This window comes from Nematolebias whitei, chromosome 22 (genome assembly GCF_014905685.2).
Source record: "Nematolebias whitei isolate Nwh7 chromosome 22, NemWhi1, whole genome shotgun sequence".
Taxonomy (NCBI): domain Eukaryota; kingdom Metazoa; phylum Chordata; class Actinopteri; order Cyprinodontiformes; family Rivulidae; genus Nematolebias; species Nematolebias whitei.
Window position 1 is genome coordinate 11,426,222 of NC_056519.1, and position 23,368 is coordinate 11,449,589.

Genomic DNA, 23,368 nt, shown 5'->3' on the forward strand with positions numbered 1-23,368 from the left:
TCCACACGATTGGCAGTAACACAAACGGAAAGAAAAGGCTTGACACTTTTTGTAGTAAATCAATCAAGAGATGACAATTTTATGTAGGACAAGAACAAATATATAACATTTATTCTATATTCTCTCCCTCCCAAGAAAAAAAAAAAGATATTTCAGAGAAAGGGGAGTTCAGTTTTAACCACGTTTACTTCAAGGACACGGTCTGGATTGGGATTATCTGAACTCAGTTCAGTTAGGGCACCGTAACCAAACTAACAAAACCTTCAATAGTACACAAATGCATTTTAATAAAGGTTTGTTGCGAGATTTTGCCTTTTCTTAATAAAAAAAATAAATAAAATAAACTGATGGGTTAAAGCATCATGTCTCCCTGATGAAAGCCGTTTCTTTTAATGAATCATTTCTCTTTAATGACAACTATCTGGAGGTAAAAGATAACAGAAACATGTTTATTAGACACTTGAAGAGGAAATAAAACAAGAAACGGGGAAAAAAGGACTAAAAGTTAAAAGGATAGCAGCAAATGATGTAAAGAGCCAAAGGCAGCTGAGAGCACCACACAGTGAACCCATCAAATAAAAACGTGGCGACAACGTGCAAGTCTAGCATTAGAACGGAGCGGGCAGCTCACAGGCTGACATCGTTGTCCCTCAGAGCGACTGAGCGACATGATGGCTGAAGTGGGAGAGACGGCCGGTGCAGCCGAGATGCAGAGCACTTAGAAAAATATATCTATTCTGACTCATCTGCATGCCAATAAAGCACTTTTAATTGACCTTTTAACTCTGCAAATACTGCCTTTTTTACTCCTGTAGACCCACTTTCCTCCTAAATTAAGACGTAACACTGATTCTCTCGGAGGAGGTTTGTGGCACCAAGCAGGAGATTTCTGATGTGTGTGTGTTTGTGTGTGTGAGTCCGGTCAGCAGCTTTCCTCCAAAGCGTTGACCACTTGTTCCAAAATGTCAGGGCATCGGTCAGCGATCTGCTGCAGGACTTGGTTAGCGTACTCCTGGAGCTCCGCCCCTTCACTCTCACACGTTGCTAGCTCCGCCTCCAGCTGAAAGACAGATGGATAAAAAAGGAAATGAGGAGAAAATAAATGGCGATTTTAGAAGTTTTTATTCTTATTACTTTTAAACCAACCTGTACTTAAAACAAAATTGCTGAACAATATACACAAACATTATGATTATTTATTTTTTTTTTGGTATTTTTTTTGTCATTTCTAAACCTAAAGTCAGTGCAAAACATTTATTTATTACACTTTTGGGCACAGTTCTGCTAATTTGCTAACAGTTACTGGCAGAACAATTTTTTTCATTTAGTGGATTGGCATTTTTGCTAACATTGGAAACCGTTAGCAGAATTAGCTTCCGCTAAATTAGGTTTTGCCAACTTTAAGTCCGCTAACAAAATTCACACACTTGTTCCTCTCTGTTGTGGTTGTGTCTCAAAGAGCCCGTTACACGCTATTAGCTTACTACGTGTACACGTGACAAGACACGATTGGACGACGCAGCTTCAACTGGAAGGAGACGAAAACGTGACGTAAACTGAGTGACAGCCGTCTGAGTGGTTAGCGGTTTAGCGTTAGCTTCTGCCAATTATTTTATATCTGTCTAGCAGTTTAGCACTAGCAAAGCCAATTTTTAAGTTAGCGGAATATGGGTTAGCAAAGCTAAATTTTGGTTAGCTGTGCCACCACTAGTTTATTAGTAAAAAGTTGCAATGCAGTAATTTTTATCTTTTAGCTAAAGGCATTTAAAGTTTTAAACAAAGGATACCTAGTGATGTTTTAGTGCTCAGATAATGGGATGGGAATGACTCTCAGCTACCTACATCAAATGTTATCTAAATATCTGTAAACCTGACAAAGAGTTAGTCATTTTTTTGTTCGAAAAGGTTAATTAGCTGTGGTGGCCATCTTGAATTGTTGTTTCAAGCGCTAATCAGTATATGCACATCAAAAGAGTTTCTTAAAATCCGTTCACTGGTTCATGAGGTAATTTGCAGACACACAGATTAAACTCCATGAGAAAATGCGATTGCGTGCCGAAAATTGTATCTTTTTCTTCTCGCGCAGCCCTCGAGACCCCTTTCTGTGCACAGTCGCCCGTCATTACTTTTGTCTTGCAGGTTCTGAGCCAAGTATTGTGAGACTGGTCAGAACTCTGTGCAGGTTTATGTGGAAAAGCGGCTACAGTACGCCGCTCTCATTCTTAACTGTTCCAGCAAAACTTATAAAGACAGTCAAAGAATTTGTGGAGAGAAATTGCACAATTTTTGTGCAGGACGAGCGTGGAAACACAAGTGGCTTATCGTCAGTGATAGCAGTATCTTAAAGCTCTTCTTGATGAAAAAACAAAATGATATTGTGACTGTGTGAAGTCATTAAAGCACACAAAGGTCATGAACTGACGGCCATCTTTGACACTCCTTTCACATCATTTTAGGCTTTTTTCTTATAATCTTTCAACCCACAGAGTTAAGCCTTTAGATTTTATTGTTCCAGGTAATTGCATAGCTCACCATAAATATGTTATATCTTCCATACCGTGATTATGTTCCTGCACTAACAGAGCCTACACTTTAACCAACACATTTTGATGCCTATTAACTGAAAATGAGAGGAGCTGACATACAAGCACAGGGAAATGAAAAAAAAAAGTGAAAACTGTGTCTAAACTGGTCTCGTCATTCATCGTTGGGACCTTTTTTCTGTTTAAACGAACAAGATGGTTCAGAGTCACCCTCAGCCACGCTCAACTACAAGAGTCCACTGGCTCTGCTCCGGTTTTACAGACCACGGTAGTTTGTCCTACATGGTCGAAGTAGTAAAACACAACTGGTCGAGTACATTTACACAAGAGTTCGTGGCCAACATCAACTCCATACGGCTGAACTTCATAGTCATGTCTGATGGATCACAAAATCAGGCGACTGAGCTTCGCAGTCGGACTGGTCTCAGTATTTTTCAGGTCACACACACACATATCGGACAGAGCGTTTCTTTCTGTACATAGAGTGGAACGTTTCTGCTAGAGAGCACCCATGTTATTTTCTTTGGCTGCGGCCGAGCTGAGCCGTCAAATCTAACTGGCTTAATGACCAATACATCTGTATCAATAAGAGTGCCGCTAAAATAGTCATGTAACACAAGCCCACATTTATATTAGAGAGTGTGTGCATGTGTTTGAGAGGACTGGGTCAGATATTGGCAAGTACCCCCTCGTTATATCCTAACCTCTTCTCTCTCCTCTCATCTCCAAGCCAGAAAACCCCTGTGGTATTATATAATGCAGCGGTGCTCTTCACATATAGAACTGCTCAAAGCAATAACGTTAATGATTAATGAAACGGTGCTAATAAATCAAGCGCACATATCGCCGATTACCCATATAGACTGTAGGGTTGTTTTATTATCGGAGATACTGAGTTTGAAAAACGAGAATGTTATCCAGGCACCAAGGCTCGTATAAAAGAAAAAAGTCATATTGCTTTTTTTTTTTTTTAAATGAAAATGTAGGGGACGATGTAGAACTTGGCCCAAACAAGGAATAAACGTCAGGCTAGCTCAAACCAGTTGAGACATTTGGCTCTTGCAGATGTGATTCCAAACAGCTGGCTTGCTGAGCAAGTATGCTATCATATCATACCAACAAAAGAGAATGCTCTCCCACAGGACTTTTATTTATATATAGTATAAACAGCTTTATTGATCTTAACTTTAATCAGCTGTACCATTATTTACAATATAAATATGGTATGTCTAACCAGTTGAATAGCTTATAGAATCCAATGGGTTTCAGCTTGATTGGTGACCGGCTGCTCCGACATGCAACAATTTAGAAAATTCCCACACAGTGAACGCAGCACATTTGCTAGCAAGCAGTGTGACTTCACTGTGTAAAGCCTCAAATTTAGTTGTATACTACCTGTATGGTGTTTAGCATTAAAGTCATGTGCAGATCAGACGTTTTTAAAGAGGTTTTTAACTAGAAACTAGCAGCAGTCGTACATTGTTGGCTGCAGTAAGAGTAATAAATGCTTCAGGTCTTCAAGCCCCAGCTGCCCGAGTCATGTTTTCTTCTGCTGTGTGAAGAAAAAGGGGTTAGACTTAAAGCAGTTTGCAGCGTCGCTCTTTGTCCGTGTCATTTTCAGAAACTAGGACTAAGAAGAAGGTGCTACACATCACCAGGGTTACACAAACAGGTTGTACAGGTGGTTGTTTTGGAGCTGGAGATGTTTTTGATCCCTATGATCTGAGGGAAGAAGCAGATGGGCTGTGAAACAGTTACGTTGCTTTCTGGAGGGCGGCCATTGAAGTCATTTCTGATTGGGGTGGTAAATGTCCTTAACGGACTGGTTTACCAGACCTGCACAGCTGGAGGCAGCAATGATCTCTCTTATGCAGATGAAGGATAAGATCAAAGTGGAAATTCACCCACCACCGCTCTTCTCTCTCCTGTTTGTGTGACCAAAGTTTGGCCCATTTTGCTCCATTTAAAAGCTCCACTGGCATCAGACCGAGACAAACTACCCCCATTACCAAACCTACAGACAGACGCTCTCTTTCCAGGTGATGTAAATAGGAAACACATGTTTCAAACACTGCTGTGAAATAACCCAACAAATCATTTGTAGAAGCTATGAAACGTTTGTTTTCATGCATTTTTAGTTATGTGGAAGATAATGCGACATTATCAGGGCTTTGAAGAATTGTTACTTTATTACAGGCTGGCATAATACGATTTTAAGCAGAGGGAAAAGCTTTGAGCACATATCCAAAAAAGTTCAATCTGGTCCAATGGACATAAAAAAAATAAATAAAAAAAAACAAAGCAAAAAAATGTAGGTAAGTTTCGTCTTTCATCCGAAAGACTTCCTCAGTCTGAGGTGCTGTATTCAGCTCAGTCTCTTAAATAGCACCTTCTCAGAGTGGATCAACCAGTTTGCTGCTGACAACCAAAACCAGCTGCTCACATGGTCAAGAAGAACCATCAGCCTAACAATGGATCATTAGCACACTGATGGCTGTTTACTATTCACAGGGGGCTGAGTGATACTAGCAATCACAGCATTGTAAGAGGGGGACAGTTGGACCCGGAGGCCTCCACCCCTGTTTAATGATGGATGATTTCTTTTCACAAAGATGGCCTCCTTTACTCCTCTCCCAAACCATCGTTCCTCTCTGTCCAGGATGTGAACATCTTCATCCCTGAAAGAGTGACCGCTGGCCTGGAGATGAGTGTAGATCGCAGAATCCTGGCCTGATGATGTTGATCTTCTGTGCTGGGCCATCCTTTTGGCCAGTGGCTGTTTAGTTTCCCTGATGTAAGACTGATCACAGCCCTCCTGACACTGAACAGCATACACAACATTACTCTGTTTGTGCCGGGGGACTGGATTTTTGGTTTCCAAATATCTGGCGTCTGTACTCATCCCTTTAGTTGGCAGCTCAGAACACCACATACAGAACACCATGGACTTTGTGGATAAGGTGAGGGATGTCATCATGGAGACTGATGAAACAATGGTCTCTTTTGATGTCACATAGCTCTTTATGTGCATTCCTGTTGATGCAGTAGAGGTGGTCAGTTTAAGATTAAAATCAGACACCACTCTGAGCAGCAGGACCACGCTTCCACAGAACAACTGTGTCAACTCTTGAAACTGTGCCTGCAGTCAACCTACTTCACATATGGGGAGCAATATTATAGGCAGAAACATGGGTGTGCTATGGGGTCTCCAGTTTCTCCTATTGTTGCCAACCTGTACATGGAGGAGGTAGAAAAGAGAGCCTTGACGTCCTTTTCAGGGACACCACCAAGTCATTGGTTCAGGTATGTTGACGACACCTGGGTTAAAATCAAATCTCAGGAAGTCCAACATTTTACTGACCACATCAACTCTGTGGATAAATACATCAAGTTCACATGAGAAGATGTAAAAAATGGCAGGTTGACTTTCTTGGACTGTGAGGTCTCAGTCTCTGATAGAGGACATTTGCAAACTGAGGTGTACCGCAAGCCCACCCACACAGACCAGTATTTGCAGTTCGACTCCCATCACCCTTTGGAGCACAAGTTAGGAGTCATCAGGACTCTGTATCACAGAGCAGACAGCATCCCCACTAACTCAGGAGCCAGGCAGAAGGAGAAATCCCACACAAGACAGGCTCTAGAGCAATGTGGATATCCTAACTGGGCCTTCCTGAAAGCAGAGAAGAAACCCAAACAGGACTCCAGTTAACCATCAGGTGAAAAGGAGGAACCCAGACCCAGACCAGTTGTCATTCCGTATGTTGAGGGAGTATCAGAGAAACTGAGACGTTTATTTTCTAAACACAACGTCCCAGTGGCTTTTAAACCACAAAATACATTACGGCAAAGACTGGTTCATCCCAAAGATCCAGTTCCCCGGCACAAACAGAGTAATGTTGTGTATGCTGTTCAGTGTCAGGAGGGCTGTGATCAGTCTTACATCGGGGAAACTAAAAAACAACTGGCAAAAAGGATGGCCCAACACAGAAGATCAACATCATCAGGCCAGGATTCTGCGGTCTACACTCATCTCCAGGCCAGCGGCCACTCTTTCAGGGATGAAGATGTTCACATCCTGGATAGAGAGGAACGATGGTTTGAGAGAGGGGTAAAGGAGGCCATCTTTGTGAAAAGAAATCGTCCATCATTAAACAGGGGTGGAGGCCTCCGGGTTCAACTGTCCCCCTCTTACAATGCTGTTATTGCTAGTATCACTCAACCCCCTGTGAATAGTAAACAGCCATCAGTGTGCTAATGATCCATCGTTAGGCTGATGGTCCTTCTTGACGATGTGATCAGCTGGTTTTGGTTGTCAGCAGCAAACTGGTTGATCCACTCTGAGAAGGTGCTATTTAAGAGACTGAGCTGTATACAGCACCTTACTGAGGAAGTCTTTCGGATGAAAGACGAAATGTTTCTACATTTTTTTTGCTTTGTTTTGGTTTTTTTTTTTTTTGAATGTCCAGAGGACCAGATTGAACTTTTTTGGATTTTTCTACCTGGATTATTGAGCATGCATCAGGATACTTTGAGCACATAGTCCAACTTTTATCATTCTTATCTCAGAGAGTTTTATCTGCCATGGTGTCTTCACCTTGATTTTAATCTTCTTTTGTTTTTCTCTTCACCTATCCCCATCCCCAATCCCCCCACTCTCTCTAGGCCGCAGATATGTGCATGGTGTTATTTTACTGAGAAGAACATTTCCAACACATCAGTTCGATCGTGTTTGCAGGTAATTCAACTTAATGGCTCTTCATTTTAGCTGCATCCCCCCAGAAAAACACAGCTATAAAGATAAGGTTATAAGCCGATTGAGGAGAGATAAACAGTTTAGAGAGCGTGCGCTGGTTTCTTAAACAGCCTTGACCTACACTTGATGAAACTGACTTTAAGAGATGTTAAAGGCAGATCAAGTGGGTCAAACACAGTTCAAATAGAAACACAACATATGAGCGACTTATAGGATGTTAAGCTGCAGTAGAATCCACAACTTTGTTTATGTCGGACTTAAAAACAACACTGTGATGCCCATTTGATTCTGTATAAAATCACTATACAGTGATATACAGTGATACAGTGTCTTCTGTTACAAATAAAGTCCAGTTGTTTTTGTATTGAACGCTTTTTGAATTCATCATGTCCTGGATGACCGAGAATCTTCACCAGCATAAAATCACTAGCTTATAAATCTAAGTTATCATTAATCCTTTGGATCATTAGAACAAATCTTCATCCTTTGATGCTTGGGCTGGTTTTGTCTGGGACAGTGCTCTACTTTTTAAAGAACCAGTCTGGACCCTTTTGGTTGTGACCACTTGAAGTGAGTCAGGATCATCTGCGATCTCTCATAAAATACTGATTTCATCTGTGGACCTTTTCCATACTTTCTAGGCCAGACTTTCATTTCATAACGGCGGAATGAACTGCCATCAGAGCAGCTCTCCACCTTCATGAATCTCCTTAAGATGCATCTCTTCTCACAACCCTTCCTTACAAATTTTCCCAATTCTCTAAAGATATATGTACCTATGGTCCTTTTGACGCTTTGGACTTTGCAGATGAATACATGGTCATGTTGCATGAGCAGCCAGCAGGCAGAGTGAACAAAGGTACAAATGGGACCTGGTGGACCTTTGCAGACAGGTACACTGGGCTTGAGTTCTAGAGGATGCACAAACCATGCAAAAGGCTCAACTCCACACCTGCACTTGCTTACATATACGCGTTCCTTTTGACTATTTTGAACAAAACGCTAGTAGCACTTAATTGGATTTCTGTTTTTGATAAATTACTTCCTGAATGACTGATCACAACATTTCTGCTAACAAATTACATAAAAAGTTTGCAGTTCTAGACAAGCGGAGTTGATCCAGTTTTGAAGCCAGTATTCATGGCTGGGTGAAGCTAAATGAAACCCAAGGTTCTTCCAGTGAAGTTAAAAGAACTGAAACATCCAGCCTATGTACATTACACCAGTGGCATTTTTCAATTCAATTCAATTCAATTCAATTCAATTCAATTCAATTCAATTCAATTCAATTCAAAAATACTTTATTAATCACAAAGGGAAATTAAATGTTGTAAGTCATTATCCTGGTTTCATTAAAGAGTTGTTCTATATGCTGATAACTGTGGGCAGGAAAGATTTCCCGCAGCAGTCCGTCCCGCAGCAGTCCGTCCCGCAGCAGTCCGTCCCGTAGCGGATCTGAAAAATATGGCCGCAGATGCCGATCTGTCCACCTGGACCCAACGGGCCTCTCAATCTTCTTGGGCAGCAGGACCACCTGAGTGTTGGGCGGAACTCCTCCTTGAGCGATGGTCACTCCTCTCAGCAGCTCGTTGAGCTTCTTGTCATTGCAGACAGCTGCCGGTGTCGGGGGATGACCCTGGTCTTCTTGCTGTCAAGAGCTACATTTCCTGCCAGTTCCAGGATCTCAGCGATCAGTCACTCGAGCACCTCCGCCAGGTAGATGGGAATGCATCCACGGTGCCTTCTTTTCAACTCATTTGGGATTTGGGACTGTAGTTGAGATTTTATTTGAGCTTTTGATATATTAATCAGCTGCTCCCAATTGTTTAAAAAAAACACCTTGTTGTCATCGTTACGCTTCATAACAAATGTCCAAAAGTAACAAGGTTTTAGAAAAAATTCCTTCCAGCTGCACAGCATCCAATATCAGACGAAGTAATCATCCCAGAAAAGCGATTTACATCCAGAAAAAATAGGATTTTTTTCACTTTTTTTACAGGGTTGTCCATTTTTTATGTAAAAAATAAAAAGTAAAAAAATAATGTGTTGCATTTTTCATAGCAGCAGGAGTTATACTGACTGACGGTGTAAGCTTAAATTTAGTTACTTTCATAATCAACTAATGATTTAATACATTATGTTATTTTATCCATTTATTTTCATCACTTTGTGCTCCACCGTAAATAACCCACCAATGTGAATAATTTACTGTATTTGGTCGTAAAATGTTGCCAAAACGAGCCAAATTCTGACTTGCAGCATGAGAGTTGAATCATTTCATAATTACAAGATTTGCCTAAACTGCAAACCTGACTGACTGCTTCAACATAAAACAGAATCGTCAAATACTTAAATCATAAAAATTACGGTGGAAAAAATAGTGTTTCAATAATTGAAGATGGACAAAACTAGCAAAACAAGCTCAAAGGCAGAATACCAAAATTTTATATTCTGATGGGGGGGAAAAGCTCTGCTCATTGCTTAGCAATTAAATTCCTGATTTTTTTTTCTTCACTCAATCCAAAGTCTAAATATGGCTTGAGAATTAAATATAAACAGTTTCAGGTTATGTGGTAAAGGCTTGGCTGCTGTAGCTTCAGGTTGTCATGGATCGGGTCTCATGAGATCACAGTGTGTGGTAAAACATGCAGATGAATTAATTTAGGAGTGCGGAGCGTTAGTTCAACCAGATCCAAGGAGCCTGTGTGTACATGTGTGAGCGCGGTTCAGTTGTTTTTTGTACATGGTAGCATGAAGCTAAAGTTTCAGCTCAGATTAATTGAGTGGCAGAAAAAGGCGAAAGATGAAGGTGAGGGGTGAGCTGTGTGTTTGTGAGATGAAGAGTTGTTGCTAAGGACGATTTTTACTGCGGCCATTAAAGCTCCATTATCGTGATGGATCATTATCTGCCTTACCGGGGGCCCGGAGACGCGCACACACACATCCACACACAGGTTATCAGTTGGACAATAAGGATGAGGCTGTAAGGTGTGTGTGCACTGACCTCATGACACACATTACAGGGCTTGAACCTTTTTGGCGAGGAATGTTTCATAAAGAAACCATAACTCAGAAAAAAAAAAGCTTGAAAAGAAGAACGAATTTATGAACCAACCGCAGATTATTGTAGAATAATTTAAACAAGAGATCTGTTTACAGTCAGAAATCTGCCTTCACGTCTGCACGTTTTAAAAGGAATTAAACCTCCTCGTGTTTGGTTGGATTTAGAAGTTTGAGGTTCACGGCTCCACAGATCAGTGAGGCCCACAGAAGGACCTTCGCATAAAGCTGCACAGAGTTCTGCACAAATCGTGCGGTGACGGCTACAACTGTTTTAAGAATCTCGTAGGCTGTTTGTTTTACTTGAAACCCAGATGAGATATTTTGAGAAAAAGTCCTGCGAAGCGCTTTGAGAGGCAAAAAGAGAAAGAAAAAGTCAGGGTGATAAATGCAGATGTGATATATGCGTTAAAAATGTTTTACTTTAATTAAATAATTATTAAAATCATGTAATGCAACACGGTTGTGCAAGAATTTAAACATTTATTTTATAACTAAGGTCCCAAACTGTTTAATTCCATCCACATGGTTCAGTTTACTGCAAAAATGTTGTGGACAATATATTTATTTAATTTAAAATCCATTTCTGGCTATGTGACTCTTTAACAAAACCATCAAAAAGTGTTTTGTTTTTTACTCTCATTTTTATGCTTTGCTGTTTTCAAATAACTGTATGTGAATTGAACATTAACACATTTAAGTGCAAAATAGCCCAGGCAAGAAAGAAAATACAGTTGAAACGAGTAATTTTTTTTTTTTTTTTAAATAAACTTTCTTCTGCAGAAGAAAAGAACTGATGGTTTAGAGCGAGCGGGGGATCTTAGAAAAAGTCCAGAGGGCAACATTTTTTACCTAATTCTACTTCACAACCGTGTAAGTTTTAGAAAGTCATAATCACAGAGGGTTTAAAGATGCTCCAGTCATTTCAGCAGAAATCATTAGCTGTGCTGCAGAAACACCAACACCCCCCCAAAGCATGATGCTTCCACCCCCATGCTTCACAGTAGGGATGGTGTTTTTGGGATGGTACTCATCATTCTTCATCCTCCAAACACGGCAAGTGGAACTAAGACCAGAAAGTTCTATTTTGGTCTCATCTGACCACAGATCTTTCTCCCATGACTCCTCTGGATCATCCAAATGGTCATGGACAAACTTAAGACTAGGGGTTGAACGAGTATATAATTTTAAAACTTGACATTAACATAATAAAACCCGAGTAGAACTCGAGTGTTTGATGACGTCATAGATCTCAAGATACAAAAACAAATAAATAAATAAAACAGCAAAAAAAAGGTAATTATTTACAAAAAAAAGACCAACACAACATTGGGAGCGTATATTATGCTCCTACCATTTATCATACTGCAAATAAGTCACAGGAAAAAAATAAACTATTAGTTATTATTATTATTAAACTGCAAATGTGAAGGAATATGCAGCACATCAAAAACGAAACTTAAACCGAAACTGGTTCTGGTTCTGTGGATTGGACCCGGTGTTACACCATACTCTGTGACCTGCAACAGTGCAACACCGCCCCCTACGGTCATACGGTGGTCACATAATATGACGTCACTACGGATACTCGATGTAACATTTTTAACCTCGATAGATGTCCTAGTAATCGATGTGTGGATTACTCGAGTACTCTGTTAATGCCCTACTTAAGACGGGCCTGGACGTGTGCTGATTTAAGCAGGGGAACCTTCCGTGCCATGCGTGATTTTAAACTATGACGTCTTAGTGTATTACCCACAGTAACCTTGGAAATAGTGGTGCCAGCTCTCTTCAGGTCATTGACCAGCTCCTCCCGTGTAGTTCTGGGCTGATTCCTCACTTAGTATCATTGATACGCCACGAGGTGAGATCTTGCATGGAGCCCCAGTCCGAGGGAGATTGACAGTCATGTTTAGCTTCTTCCATTTTCTAATAGTTGCTCCAACAGTTGATCTTTTTTCACCAAGCTGCTTGACAATTGCCCCGTAGCTCTTTCCAGCCCTGTGGAGGTCTAACATTTTGTCTGGTGTCTTTGGACAGCTCTTTGGTCTTAGCCATGTTAGTAGTTGGAGTCTTACTGATTGTGTGGGGTGGACAGGTGTCTTTATGCAGCTAACGACCTCAAACAGGTGCTTCTAATTTAGAATAATAAGTGGAGTGGAGGTGGACGTTTTAGAGGAGGACTAACAGGTCTTTGAGGGCCAGAACTGTTGCTGATTGGCAGGTGTTCAAATAATTATTTGCAGCAGTAACACACAAATAAATTATTAAAAAATCATACATTGTGATTTCAGGATTTTATTTTTTTTAGATTATGTCTCTCACAGTGGACATGCACTTAAGATGAAAATTTCAGACCCCTCCATGATTTCTAAGTGGGAGAACTTGCAAAGTTGCAGGGTGTTCAAATACTTATTTTCCTCACTGTACACACAGTACATATACACACACACACATGCATACATACATATCCATCCATCCATCACTTTTACCCACTTCTCCCTTTACAGGTCGCGGGGCGGGGTCACTGGTGCCCATATCCACTGTGTGAGAGGTGGGGGACACCCTGGACAGGTCTCCAGTCCATCACAGGGACACATAAAGACAAACGAGACAAACAACCACTCTCTCACTCACACCTAGGGACAATTTAGAGTTACCAATCAGCCTAACGTGCATGTTTTTGGTCTGTGGGAGTTAACTGGAATACCCGGAGAAAACCCATGCATGCATGAAGAGAACATGCAAACTCCACCCAGAAAGGTCCCTGGCTGGGATAGGCAACCAAAATGGAAGTTGGCTCACTTGTTTTGTAAAGTTATCAAGCTTACAAGACGAATGGAGGGTATTTCCAATTCCCCACTTTGCTCCACGATGAGGGACAGTAAAACACATTTGCAATGACGTTTCTGTGTAAAACAAAAAAATCATTCTAAGGTAAAGTGATTGTCTAAAATGTGGAAATGTTAATGCCTTGTTGCTTCATTTCCACCATCTCTAAGGAGCTATTTTATTGAAATATGTAAAAAAAAATTAACTGTTTTTAAAGTCGAAGCTTTACGATTGTCGTCCAGTTTCTATTTTTCCAGTAGGGCCACTAAAAGGTACTTGAACGTGTTGAGGAAAATGTCTGGAGCAATAATTTGTAATAAAAATGTGAGAAGCTGGGCCTCGACAGTGGTTGCCACTGTGAAGAGCTCAGAGAGAAAAAGACCAGAAAGGTAAGAGTGGGAAGCAGTTTTATTTTATTTTTAAATCCCAGATTTAAATTGAGGTCAGGCCTTCACCTGTCGCCATCAACAGCTTGTTTCCTCATTACCGCCGGTGGAAACAAAGAGGGGAACTTAAAGGTGGCGAAGAACACCAGACTGATCAGAGGTCAGCGACGACAGAGGAGTCAACTTTAAAAAGAGCAAAGCAGTGAAAGATTGATAAATGGATCTATGAGACGGAGAAAAGAAAATAAGCAATCAGACAGGAAAAGTTCAAGGGTAAAAAGAGAGAAAGAAAGAAAAAAGACAGGCATGTAAAAAGAGGTTGTCTGGTAAATCCATTAAGCATGGGCTCAATAACTCTGCAAAAAGCAGCAGTTTGTCTGTAATGACCAGTGAAGGCCAAAGTGTGTAAAATGTGTAGTTGTCTCACGTTTGTCCTGGTTTTTCTTTGTGTATTAGATGTGTACTTGTTGTTCACGGTGATAATACACACTGCCTGTGTGCGTGTGTGTGTGAGGATCGTAACGGGCCTCAGTGTCATTATTTAGAGAGAAAACAATCATCCTCGGAACAGGAAGCAGAGCTGCCTAATGAACGCCTAGAGAGACCCAGACCACAACGTGGGACAAATGGATGCGTCTGAATTTCTGCTCAACACGAGCCCCAAACCTCACAACAACAACCTCCCCTCGTTTCTGTCTTCACTTCAGTCCACAATTTACCTTTAAAGCAAAAACCCTTCATGTACGTTGCAGTGAAGATTCATTTTTAATGTTTGCTAAGGACCAGATATTCTGGATGAAGCAAGTCATCTGTGGTTTTAGGACTGACAAATATAAAGTTTCACATTTTGACGACAACTTTCGTTTATTTCTCATGAGCGTGAGTAAAAGCTGTGGACACTACGCACACCAGAGTTGAGTTTATTTAAAATAAAACTTGTTTTACGTATGAATATCAGGTTTGTCCATTCAACTTTTTGATTGTGTCCCTTTAGGCTTTTCTAACGTTTGCCAAATTATAAAATTGTAATAAAAATTTAATAAATTGCATTTCCTGCAAAAATGCAGCGTGAATGCTTATTGCTGAGGAACAGCTGAAATTTGTTGAAAAAGAAAACATGCTGAAATGGAAGAACACGCCTAAATTAGCAGAAGAAAGCAGAAATAACACATATTTGCTGAAATAGGTTTAAATAAGTAGAAATTAGCACAAAAATTAGGAAATTAGCTAAAAAAAAGGCTGAAAATAGCAACAACAACAAAAAAAAAAAAGGCTGAAAAGTAGCTGAAAGGCAGAATGAAGCTTCCAGAAAGAAGTGTAAAGAGTTGAAATGTGCTAAAAAAAAAAAAAGGTGGAATTAGCAGAAATTGTAAAAAATAGTATAAAACAGCTAAAGAACAGCTGAAATAGCAGAATAAGTGGAAAATAGCATAATTAAGCTGAAAGGAGCACAACAAGCTGAAATTATCAGAAAAAAGTTAATCAGGATGAAAGTAGCAGAAATTACCATGAAAAACTTGACTATCTGAAAACAGCCAACATTAGCTAAAAATGCTATAAAAAAAACTATCTGAAAAGGTACAAAAAATTTGCAGAAGAAAGCAGAAAGAACGCATTTGTCAAATTAAGCTGAAAGAACAAGAAATGAGCACAAAAAAGTGGAAATTATCTTAAAAAAGCTGAAATGAGCAAAAAAACAGCTGAAAAGTAGCTAAAAAAGCTGAAATAATTGTAGATTATCAGAAGGAAGTGGAGCGACCATATTTTTGCTGAACTGGGCTGAAAAAAGTTCAAACAAGTGCAAAAAACGTGGAATTAGCTGAAAAGGCTACAATTAGCATAAAACAGCTAAATAGTAGCTGAAATAAAAGAAAAAGCTGAAACTTACAGAAATGAGATGAAAGGAGCATAACAAGCTGAAATTAGCAGAAAGAAGTTAAAAGAAGCACAAAAATATTGTAGATAGCAGAAAGAGGAGGAAAGGCACACAGAACTGCTGAAAAAAACAGCTGAAATTAGTTGAAAGTAGCTGAAACAAAGTTTAAATTTGCACAATGCAGCTGAAAGAAGCTGAACCAGAACAAAATGTGAAAGGAGCAGTAACAGGTTGTAAACAGATCTGAAGATTTGAAGGATGTAAAATGAGCTCAATTCATTTTTTTATGAGAAAAAAAATGTCAGAAAAGGCTAAATATTTAAGAAAGCCAAAGTTGCACTAATGTCAAAAGTCATAACAGGATTGTCCTGAAACAGCTGAACGTTTTGATTTATGATTTGTTGAAATAGCACAAAAATTGTGGAACAAGAAAAATGTTGAAAAATGTACGGAAGAAAACTGGATCACAATAGTGTGAGTGCTTCATAAACATGCACACAAACAGTTTGTGGTGCTGATACAGAGTTGTTAACTTAATACTTTTTACTCCTCTATATGTTTACTGTTTGTCAATTTTTTAAGATCTAAAACTATTATTTTCCATTATGTTTTATACTTTTTAAAATAAAAGTATCCCAGAGGGAAAACATTTCAATTGAAACAGTGTTCACAGAAAAAAGTGGTTGGGTTTACATCGTATAAACAGGTTAAAATTACTAATTCACCTGCAGGTGTTCCATATTTCCAAGCTTCACATGTAATGAAGATTTATGCTGCAGAGAAGATGTTTGATGGACGAGCCTCCTGTTATTTAAGTCCCAATGTCCGGCTGCCCAGGAAAGTCTTTTCAAATTTGAACTAGCAGCTGTTTTCAAATTAAAAGAACACTAATAATTACAAAAATCTCAAAACTAAATGCAAAACTCAACTAACCAAAAAAATAAAAAACAAACAAATAAAAAAAAAACATTAAAACAAAAAAACAAACTTTTACTAATTTGCACATGAAACCACAAATGAACCAGAGGCTATTATAGAATTTTCAGACCGTACACTCAACTTTAATACACATTATATGGTTTTTAAAATATCTTTACAAAGCGTATTCTCAGGTCAACTCCCAATAAATCATTTTTTTTTTCCTGATCTTTAAAGTTCAACATATTTGACTTATTGCTGGAGTGCCCTCCCTCACTCCCATTTGCAAAAACAAAAATAAAAGTAACAAAAGCTTCTTCATGAAAAATCACACAAAAAAGTAAAACACAACGTGCAATTTCATTTGAGTAAAATGCAGATCCAGCAAATAAACAGAAAATAAAATCCTTGTCTAAACAAACAACACGCACTATCAAGTAAGAGTTTTTTTTCTTTTAATCGCAACAGATGTTTAAGTTCCACTTGTGCTCACAACTGGACTTCCACTCCCATTGTTACTGTGTATTTACCGTCCACATTATCAGCCACCATGCTTCAGTTCCAGCTCTGCCCTGTCCTGTTTTTGCACCGCCTGTCAATCAAAATTCACCCAATCAGAGACCTCGAAGCGGTTCTCACACACAGACACACTTGCCGTCAGTCGAGGAACCGGGCATCGTTTTACCACGGGGCATCAGGGTGTGGAACTGGAAAACAATGATAGGCTGTATGTGAACCTACAATATTTTTTTTATTTCAAAGCAGTTTTTTTTTCTGTAGGCATGGACGGTTGAAGAGCACACCTCAAACTATGGGCTGCCATAAAAGAAAGCTAAGAAAGATGGGTCTAAACTTCAACTTCATATGGTAGCCCTCAAGTAGCTGCTACAGCTAATAGCAGAATGCTAAGAGCTTTAAAACGACGGCATGCAAGAATGTGGATGACGGCTGCTCTTTCAGGAAATGTTACTTTTAACAAAAAAAAAGTTTCTACAGTTTGATTTGGCCCAAAAAACTGGCAGTCACTTCCTGAAAGATATGCATGTTTTAGCTGATCGAGAGCCACATGCTAACACTTCAAACTGGATGCACGAGTGCAGCGATGCAACTCAGCCAACACTTCAAACATTTGTTTTTTAGATCCAAACACCCATTATGGACCTAATAGTAACACATGTTTGTGCAGGCAGACATACATCACAAATTAATAGCTCAGTCAAGCTACTGAGAAATACAAATTCATGCTTTTGCACAAACAAAAACACATTTTTATTTTAATGTTTGTAACAAGTTTAAGAGAAGCTGATATGAGTTACTTCAGGGTTATCTGAAGAAACTGTCGTACAAAAGTAAAAATAAATAAACGCATTATGTATGATTACAGGTAACATGCATAACCCCCCCCCTGCCCTCCTTAACTTTTATTTTTTTAAATCTTTTGTGAGGTTTAAGTCAAACCTTCCCACTTTCATGTCCATATTTTGAACCACGGGCTGGACCGTCCCTTTAAGACATACAGAAAGAAAAAAAAAAAAAACAAGCAATAAAGGCTTTAAAAAACTTTTCTGGGTAACTTATATTGAGCTAAAAATAACTGAAACTAATGTGCATATAAAACAATATTTTCCATTGTAGTGCTCGTCAAAAAAGTATGTTTTAGTTTTATCAATTAGAAAAAATTATTTTGGGTAAATTAAAACAACAACGATAGTATTCTTGTTAAGCTAAATGTATCTCATCAATTTGGACCTTTAGTGAATAAAACATGTAAAAAAAAAAACATACATAAATTTTATTTTAAAACACTGAAGAACCAGAGCTCTTTTCAGTTTACTCTCCTGAAAGAATTATCACTAGACGCCATTTTAGCAATAGATTAAATCCTTTACAGGATGATACTGTCAAACCTCCATTGGCCATTTAAGGTGCTGGTGCATTCAGGGTAATGCTCGTGAGAGTTTCAGACGTACGGTTTTCTGTTTGAGGCTTTGCCTGCATCAGTGTGCGCTTTACATGCTATTTTAGGACAATCCTAATGACTTTACAGAGTGCCAGGCATTTCATCAGAGCCAGAGAGAGGCTTGTAAAACACACACACACACACACACACGCTCACCACAAAACAGAGAAGAAGCTGGCACTCTGAAACACGGTGGTCTGGACGGAGGCTGAGCGTATTAACAGGGTCAGTCAGGGTGATGGCGACGCTTGATGAAGGAAAATGAGAAACACGGGCCGAAATGATAGATTTTGTGTCTTTGTGACTGTGTGTAGGCAGGGTCTTTAAAAACACACACACATATGAACGGCGCCAAGTGGCAGTGCCTGGTTCCGGGTGGGTTTGGACAGAGAAAGAAGTAGAAGCAGAAATTGTGATGTTGTTAAGGGAAACATCCCACCTAAAAAAAAAAACATAGTTGGTGAAAAACCTCAGCAGCTCGCACACAAATTCAGACATGGAACAAGACAGATGTTATGATTAAAACATAAAGTGGATGGAGGCCCTTTAAAAGGAGAAATACACAAAAAAAGACTTCATGATTTTGGGGAATAGAAAAAAATAAAGACTCAGCTGAAGGACTGAGTGGCCAAAAAAGGAAAATCAAAGTGGTGAAGATGACAAAACACGCAAAAAGAGTAAAAAAAAAACACTGACTAGTTAAAAGCCAAAGCTCTTTCAGCTGATCCAATCTACCACTGCATATTACGACATTACTATAGGTGCTTTGGGGATTTTTAAATAGTTCTTGCAACTATTGGCGCCACCTAACCTTTTTAACTTTTTGTATATGCAGCAGGAACAGAAGCAGATTAAAGTGGTTTAAATAATCTTTCATATTCAGAGATTTCCCAGCTTGAAGAAAGCCACCTCTGCAGCTATACGTTGATCCGGATAATATAAGAGAATGGTAATAGGTTGATAATAAGAGCAACACCAACAAGAGACATTAAATTATTTAGAGATGCACAATATTGAATTTTTGGCCGATATCCGATAACTGATACCAATACCGATTTTTTTTTCTTCCCCTAGACCTACATACAGAAACCACATAGCTTTCTCTGCTGTGGTATTAAAATACTACATTATTCTGCATGGTCTTTGTCAATCTGGACTGCTACCAAATGCAGATGCCAAAAAGGGGGCTGAAAATGATTTAACACTTAAACTTGGACTACGTTTAATGTCAAATTTATTCAAGACATTTACTCTTTCTAACACAATGACAACACTCGAACAGTGAAAATTTGTAAATTTTCACAAATCTAAACTCATCCTGTTCACAAGCAACAAATGAAAAGCTCATAAGAAGTAGTGCATTTATATATATATATATATATATATATATATATATATATATATATATATATATATATATATATATAGACAGCAACTTTTATATTGGTGAGTTATTTTTATGAAATGGCCGATGTCCGATATTTAACTTGAACGCTAATATCGGCTAATACCGATGCCATGCCAATAATATCATGTATCCCTAAAATTATTTGAAACCATATATACACTGTATATATAATATATAGGAATCAGGGATTTACTGAGGCTGTTAAATTGAGTTTTACTCATCTGTGACTTCCTGTTACATTCACGCAATATCTTTATTTGTAGTGAAAACACAAGAACACCATTAAAGGTCTGTTGCTCCTGTAAGGACACTCCCCCATTAATAACATCCTCAAAGATCTTAGTCTAAAACCTTTTTGTTTGTTTGTTTGTTTATTTTAGTTCACTACGAAAAAATGCCAATACTGACTTAAGTGTTCAAGGTTATGGGGAGTGAATGTGTGAAAGTGGTACATCTCAGACGAGACACCAGTCCATCAGGGCTATACAGAGCCACATGAGACCGACACGTTTAGGGTCAATTCAGAACCAGTTTTAACCCTAAAATTTGCATTTTTGGATTAAGATCCTAAAATCTGCTCACCAGGAGGTGCCATCCTAAATCAAAATATGCTCTTTGAAGGTTTTATTGTTTTATATCTCATGATAATATTAAAAACAAAATCAGGATTTAATAATGGTACACTCATTAAGGCAACAAAATTAATTATCAAAGGACTTATTAAATGATTAAAAACTTATTTAATAGTTTGGTCAAGGTCATTTGAAGGTCATCAATGTGGAATATTGACTTTGGGCACAAGGATGAACTCAATCTGGGTGTAAGGAGTTTTTCAGCAGTAAAGATTAAACAGTACTTACCTGACTGTATGTCTGATTTTAAGTTTAAATGACCGTTCTTTCCTAGCAAGCTTATGTAACGCTGTTTTTATATGTTACCTAAATTCTGATGTTTTAATCAAGTGCTGATTTACTGACTTGTTTTTGCACACAAAGCTTCACATTTAAGTATTAAAAGGAGAAAAAAAACTGCAAAAACCTTCTGGATCTAATATTTTTCTAGCACTAAATGAAATTTAATCAACAGAGACATGAAAACAAGTACATTTATATCATGTTTTGATGCATGCTTATTACTCCAGGTAGATAAATCTAAGATAAAAACGTTTATAAAAGAAATAAATCTGAGGGATTTGTATGAAACTTAAAAGCTGGTTTTCATCTCAGCTGTAAATTTGACTTGCATGTAACGGCTTTGGGTCATATAATCTATAAAATCCTTTAACAGAAATAAAATTGGAACTAAAGCCTGTAGCTTAAATTCAGATGGACACACTTTCACAGCTGTCTGAATAATCAGTTTTAATAGAGCATGTTTTCCTTTTGAAAAAAGAACTCAGTCCTCTTGACCGCAAAATAAAAAGTCTGGATTATTATTATTTTTTTAAAGAAATCATGATGATGAAAAATATGTGCAATGATTTTCTGCTCGAGGACGCCACCCAGATCATTTAATGTGCACCGTGATTAAACGACAGCTTCATTTTCTGTCTTCTACGTTTATTCCAAGTGACGCATCATGCAACGCCACATCTGAGGCGTTCATGCTAAACACAGATTTCTCTGCATTGAGACGTACAATAAGGCTTTCATGAACACTGTAGGAAACTAGTACCCAAACCACACGCTCTGTCACAGAGCTCGGAGTGTCTACTGTTACAATTTTCAATGCATACCACATGTAGGGACGCGTTTTGCTTGATATGTTTTCAATATGGAGAAAGAGACGGAGGAAGTCATAGGCAGGCCCAATTTTTAAAATTGAATAATGCGCTGTTTATATTAAGAGTCTGAAAACATAAGTGGTTACTAAGATAAAGCAGCAACAAGCAGGCATTCCCCAAGCCCCAACTTGTCTTTCTACGTTTTCATTTCCCCTTTCCTTGCTCTCAAACATGACAATGGTTTCAACAATGAAATAAAAACCCTTCTGTGAGTTTGCTCCCTGCGCTTTCAAATAAAATAAAATATCTGAGCGTTTGTTCTGCAGACAGGCGCTTGTCGACAGGTGACATGCAGGGGTAAGTCTTTTTAATAATGTAAAAGGAAGCGTCAAAAAACCTGCCAGGCCAGAGCTGTGTGAGCCCTGAACTCCTACACACAATTAAAGAGACACAAACTCACACATGTCACCACGTACAGGAAAAAACAATCGCACAAACACAAAATGAGGCTAGTTTTAGAAACGGGATGACAAAACGTCCTCCCTTCCTGCCAGGTTTCAGGTTTTTTTTCTTTTAAATACCTGTTCCTGCGTCATGCTGTGCAGCTGTGTATTCCAGGAGGCGGAGTCAGAGCGGTGATAGGCTGGGGGCAGGGCAAAGTCCTGAAGTATGATTGGGTCTCGCTCCTGACACAGAGAAGTCAGGTGACTTATGTACAGCTTCAGTTTATTGCAATTCTGATTGAGATCCAGGAGCGAAGAAAGCATCTGCAGGACAGAAAATACATTTTACTGAAAATCAAACAGGAGTACAAAAAGAAAATACTGCGTACTGTATTTTTTTTTTTAAAGGATTTGAGGTCACGTAAGTCAACTAAACAGGTGGACATGCAACGAAGAATGAAAATGAAGAAACAGAGAAAGACAGAAGACAGTTAACTTAGAGAAATACAATAATATAGAACAAAAGTTATTATAATGTGTCAAAGTTCATGCTCCAGGTAAAAAAAACCAATCCAACAAAGTTAAGTTTCCTTCTTTCTGTTGAGACGTTTCGTCCTTCATCCAAAGGACTTCATCAGTCCGAGGAGCCACAACAAACTCAGTCCCACAAGCAGCACACTCACATAGTGGGTCAACCAGTTTGCTGGTGATACAGTGGTTTCTGGGGCCCACCCTCTCCCCCATCGACTCCACTAAGGCAGCCATAGCCAGCAAACTGGTTGTCCCACTATGCGAGTGTGCTGCTTGTGGGACTGTTTGTTGTGGCTCCTCGGACTGATGAATTCCTTTGGATGAAGGACAAAACGTCTCAACAAAAAGAAGGAAACCGTCCTGATGACCAGACTGAACTTTGCTGGATTATTATTATGTGCCATTACAGATACGCCGTATGAGCTGTTGCACATTATTAATTTAATCATAACTTCAGACACTGGTCAGAAAACAACTATCCTTTATCATTCAACACATACTTTATGCAGAATTAAAATACTAAAACAAAGTACTGACATAAACAGAACAACTTAGAGAGTAATTTAAGTCTCTAAACCTCATGTTTTGTTTATCTTTAAATGTTTTAGATAATGGAGCCCATTGTGGATAATCAAAACCCAAATGATGGTCTTCAAAGGATCGACAGAAATCCAATTACCCTTAAAAATAATGTCAAACACCTTGTTTAGCCTCAACTGTTACAAAGAAATGAAAACTTGGTCAGAACAAATAAAAAATCATTTTTGATGACAGTATGCTAAATGACATATTAGTCCTGTTTGTTTACTTCAACCAGCAATAGTTCGGCTGACGAGGCTTCAAGCTGTAGGCTGAAAGCTGAAAAGTTTGGGAACCACTGAACTATGTGAATAAAGAAAATGTTTTAAAGCATTTGCAGCAACAACAATACT

At 38.8% G+C, this 23,368-nt stretch overlaps 1 protein-coding gene across 1 annotated transcript in view; it reads right to left on the reverse strand.

Moving 5' to 3' along the window:
- Nucleotides 1–294: 294 nt before the first annotated feature.
- Nucleotides 295–23,368, reverse strand: part of LOC119428258 (ELKS/Rab6-interacting/CAST family member 1) — a gene marked incomplete in the record, with an annotated part of 148,371 nt that continues 125,297 nt past the window's right edge. The window contains 2 exon segments of the mRNA XM_037695915.1: nucleotides 295–1,060; nucleotides 22,044–22,229. Of these exon segments, the coding sequence (XP_037551843.1) occupies nucleotides 923–1,060; nucleotides 22,044–22,229 (324 nt within the window).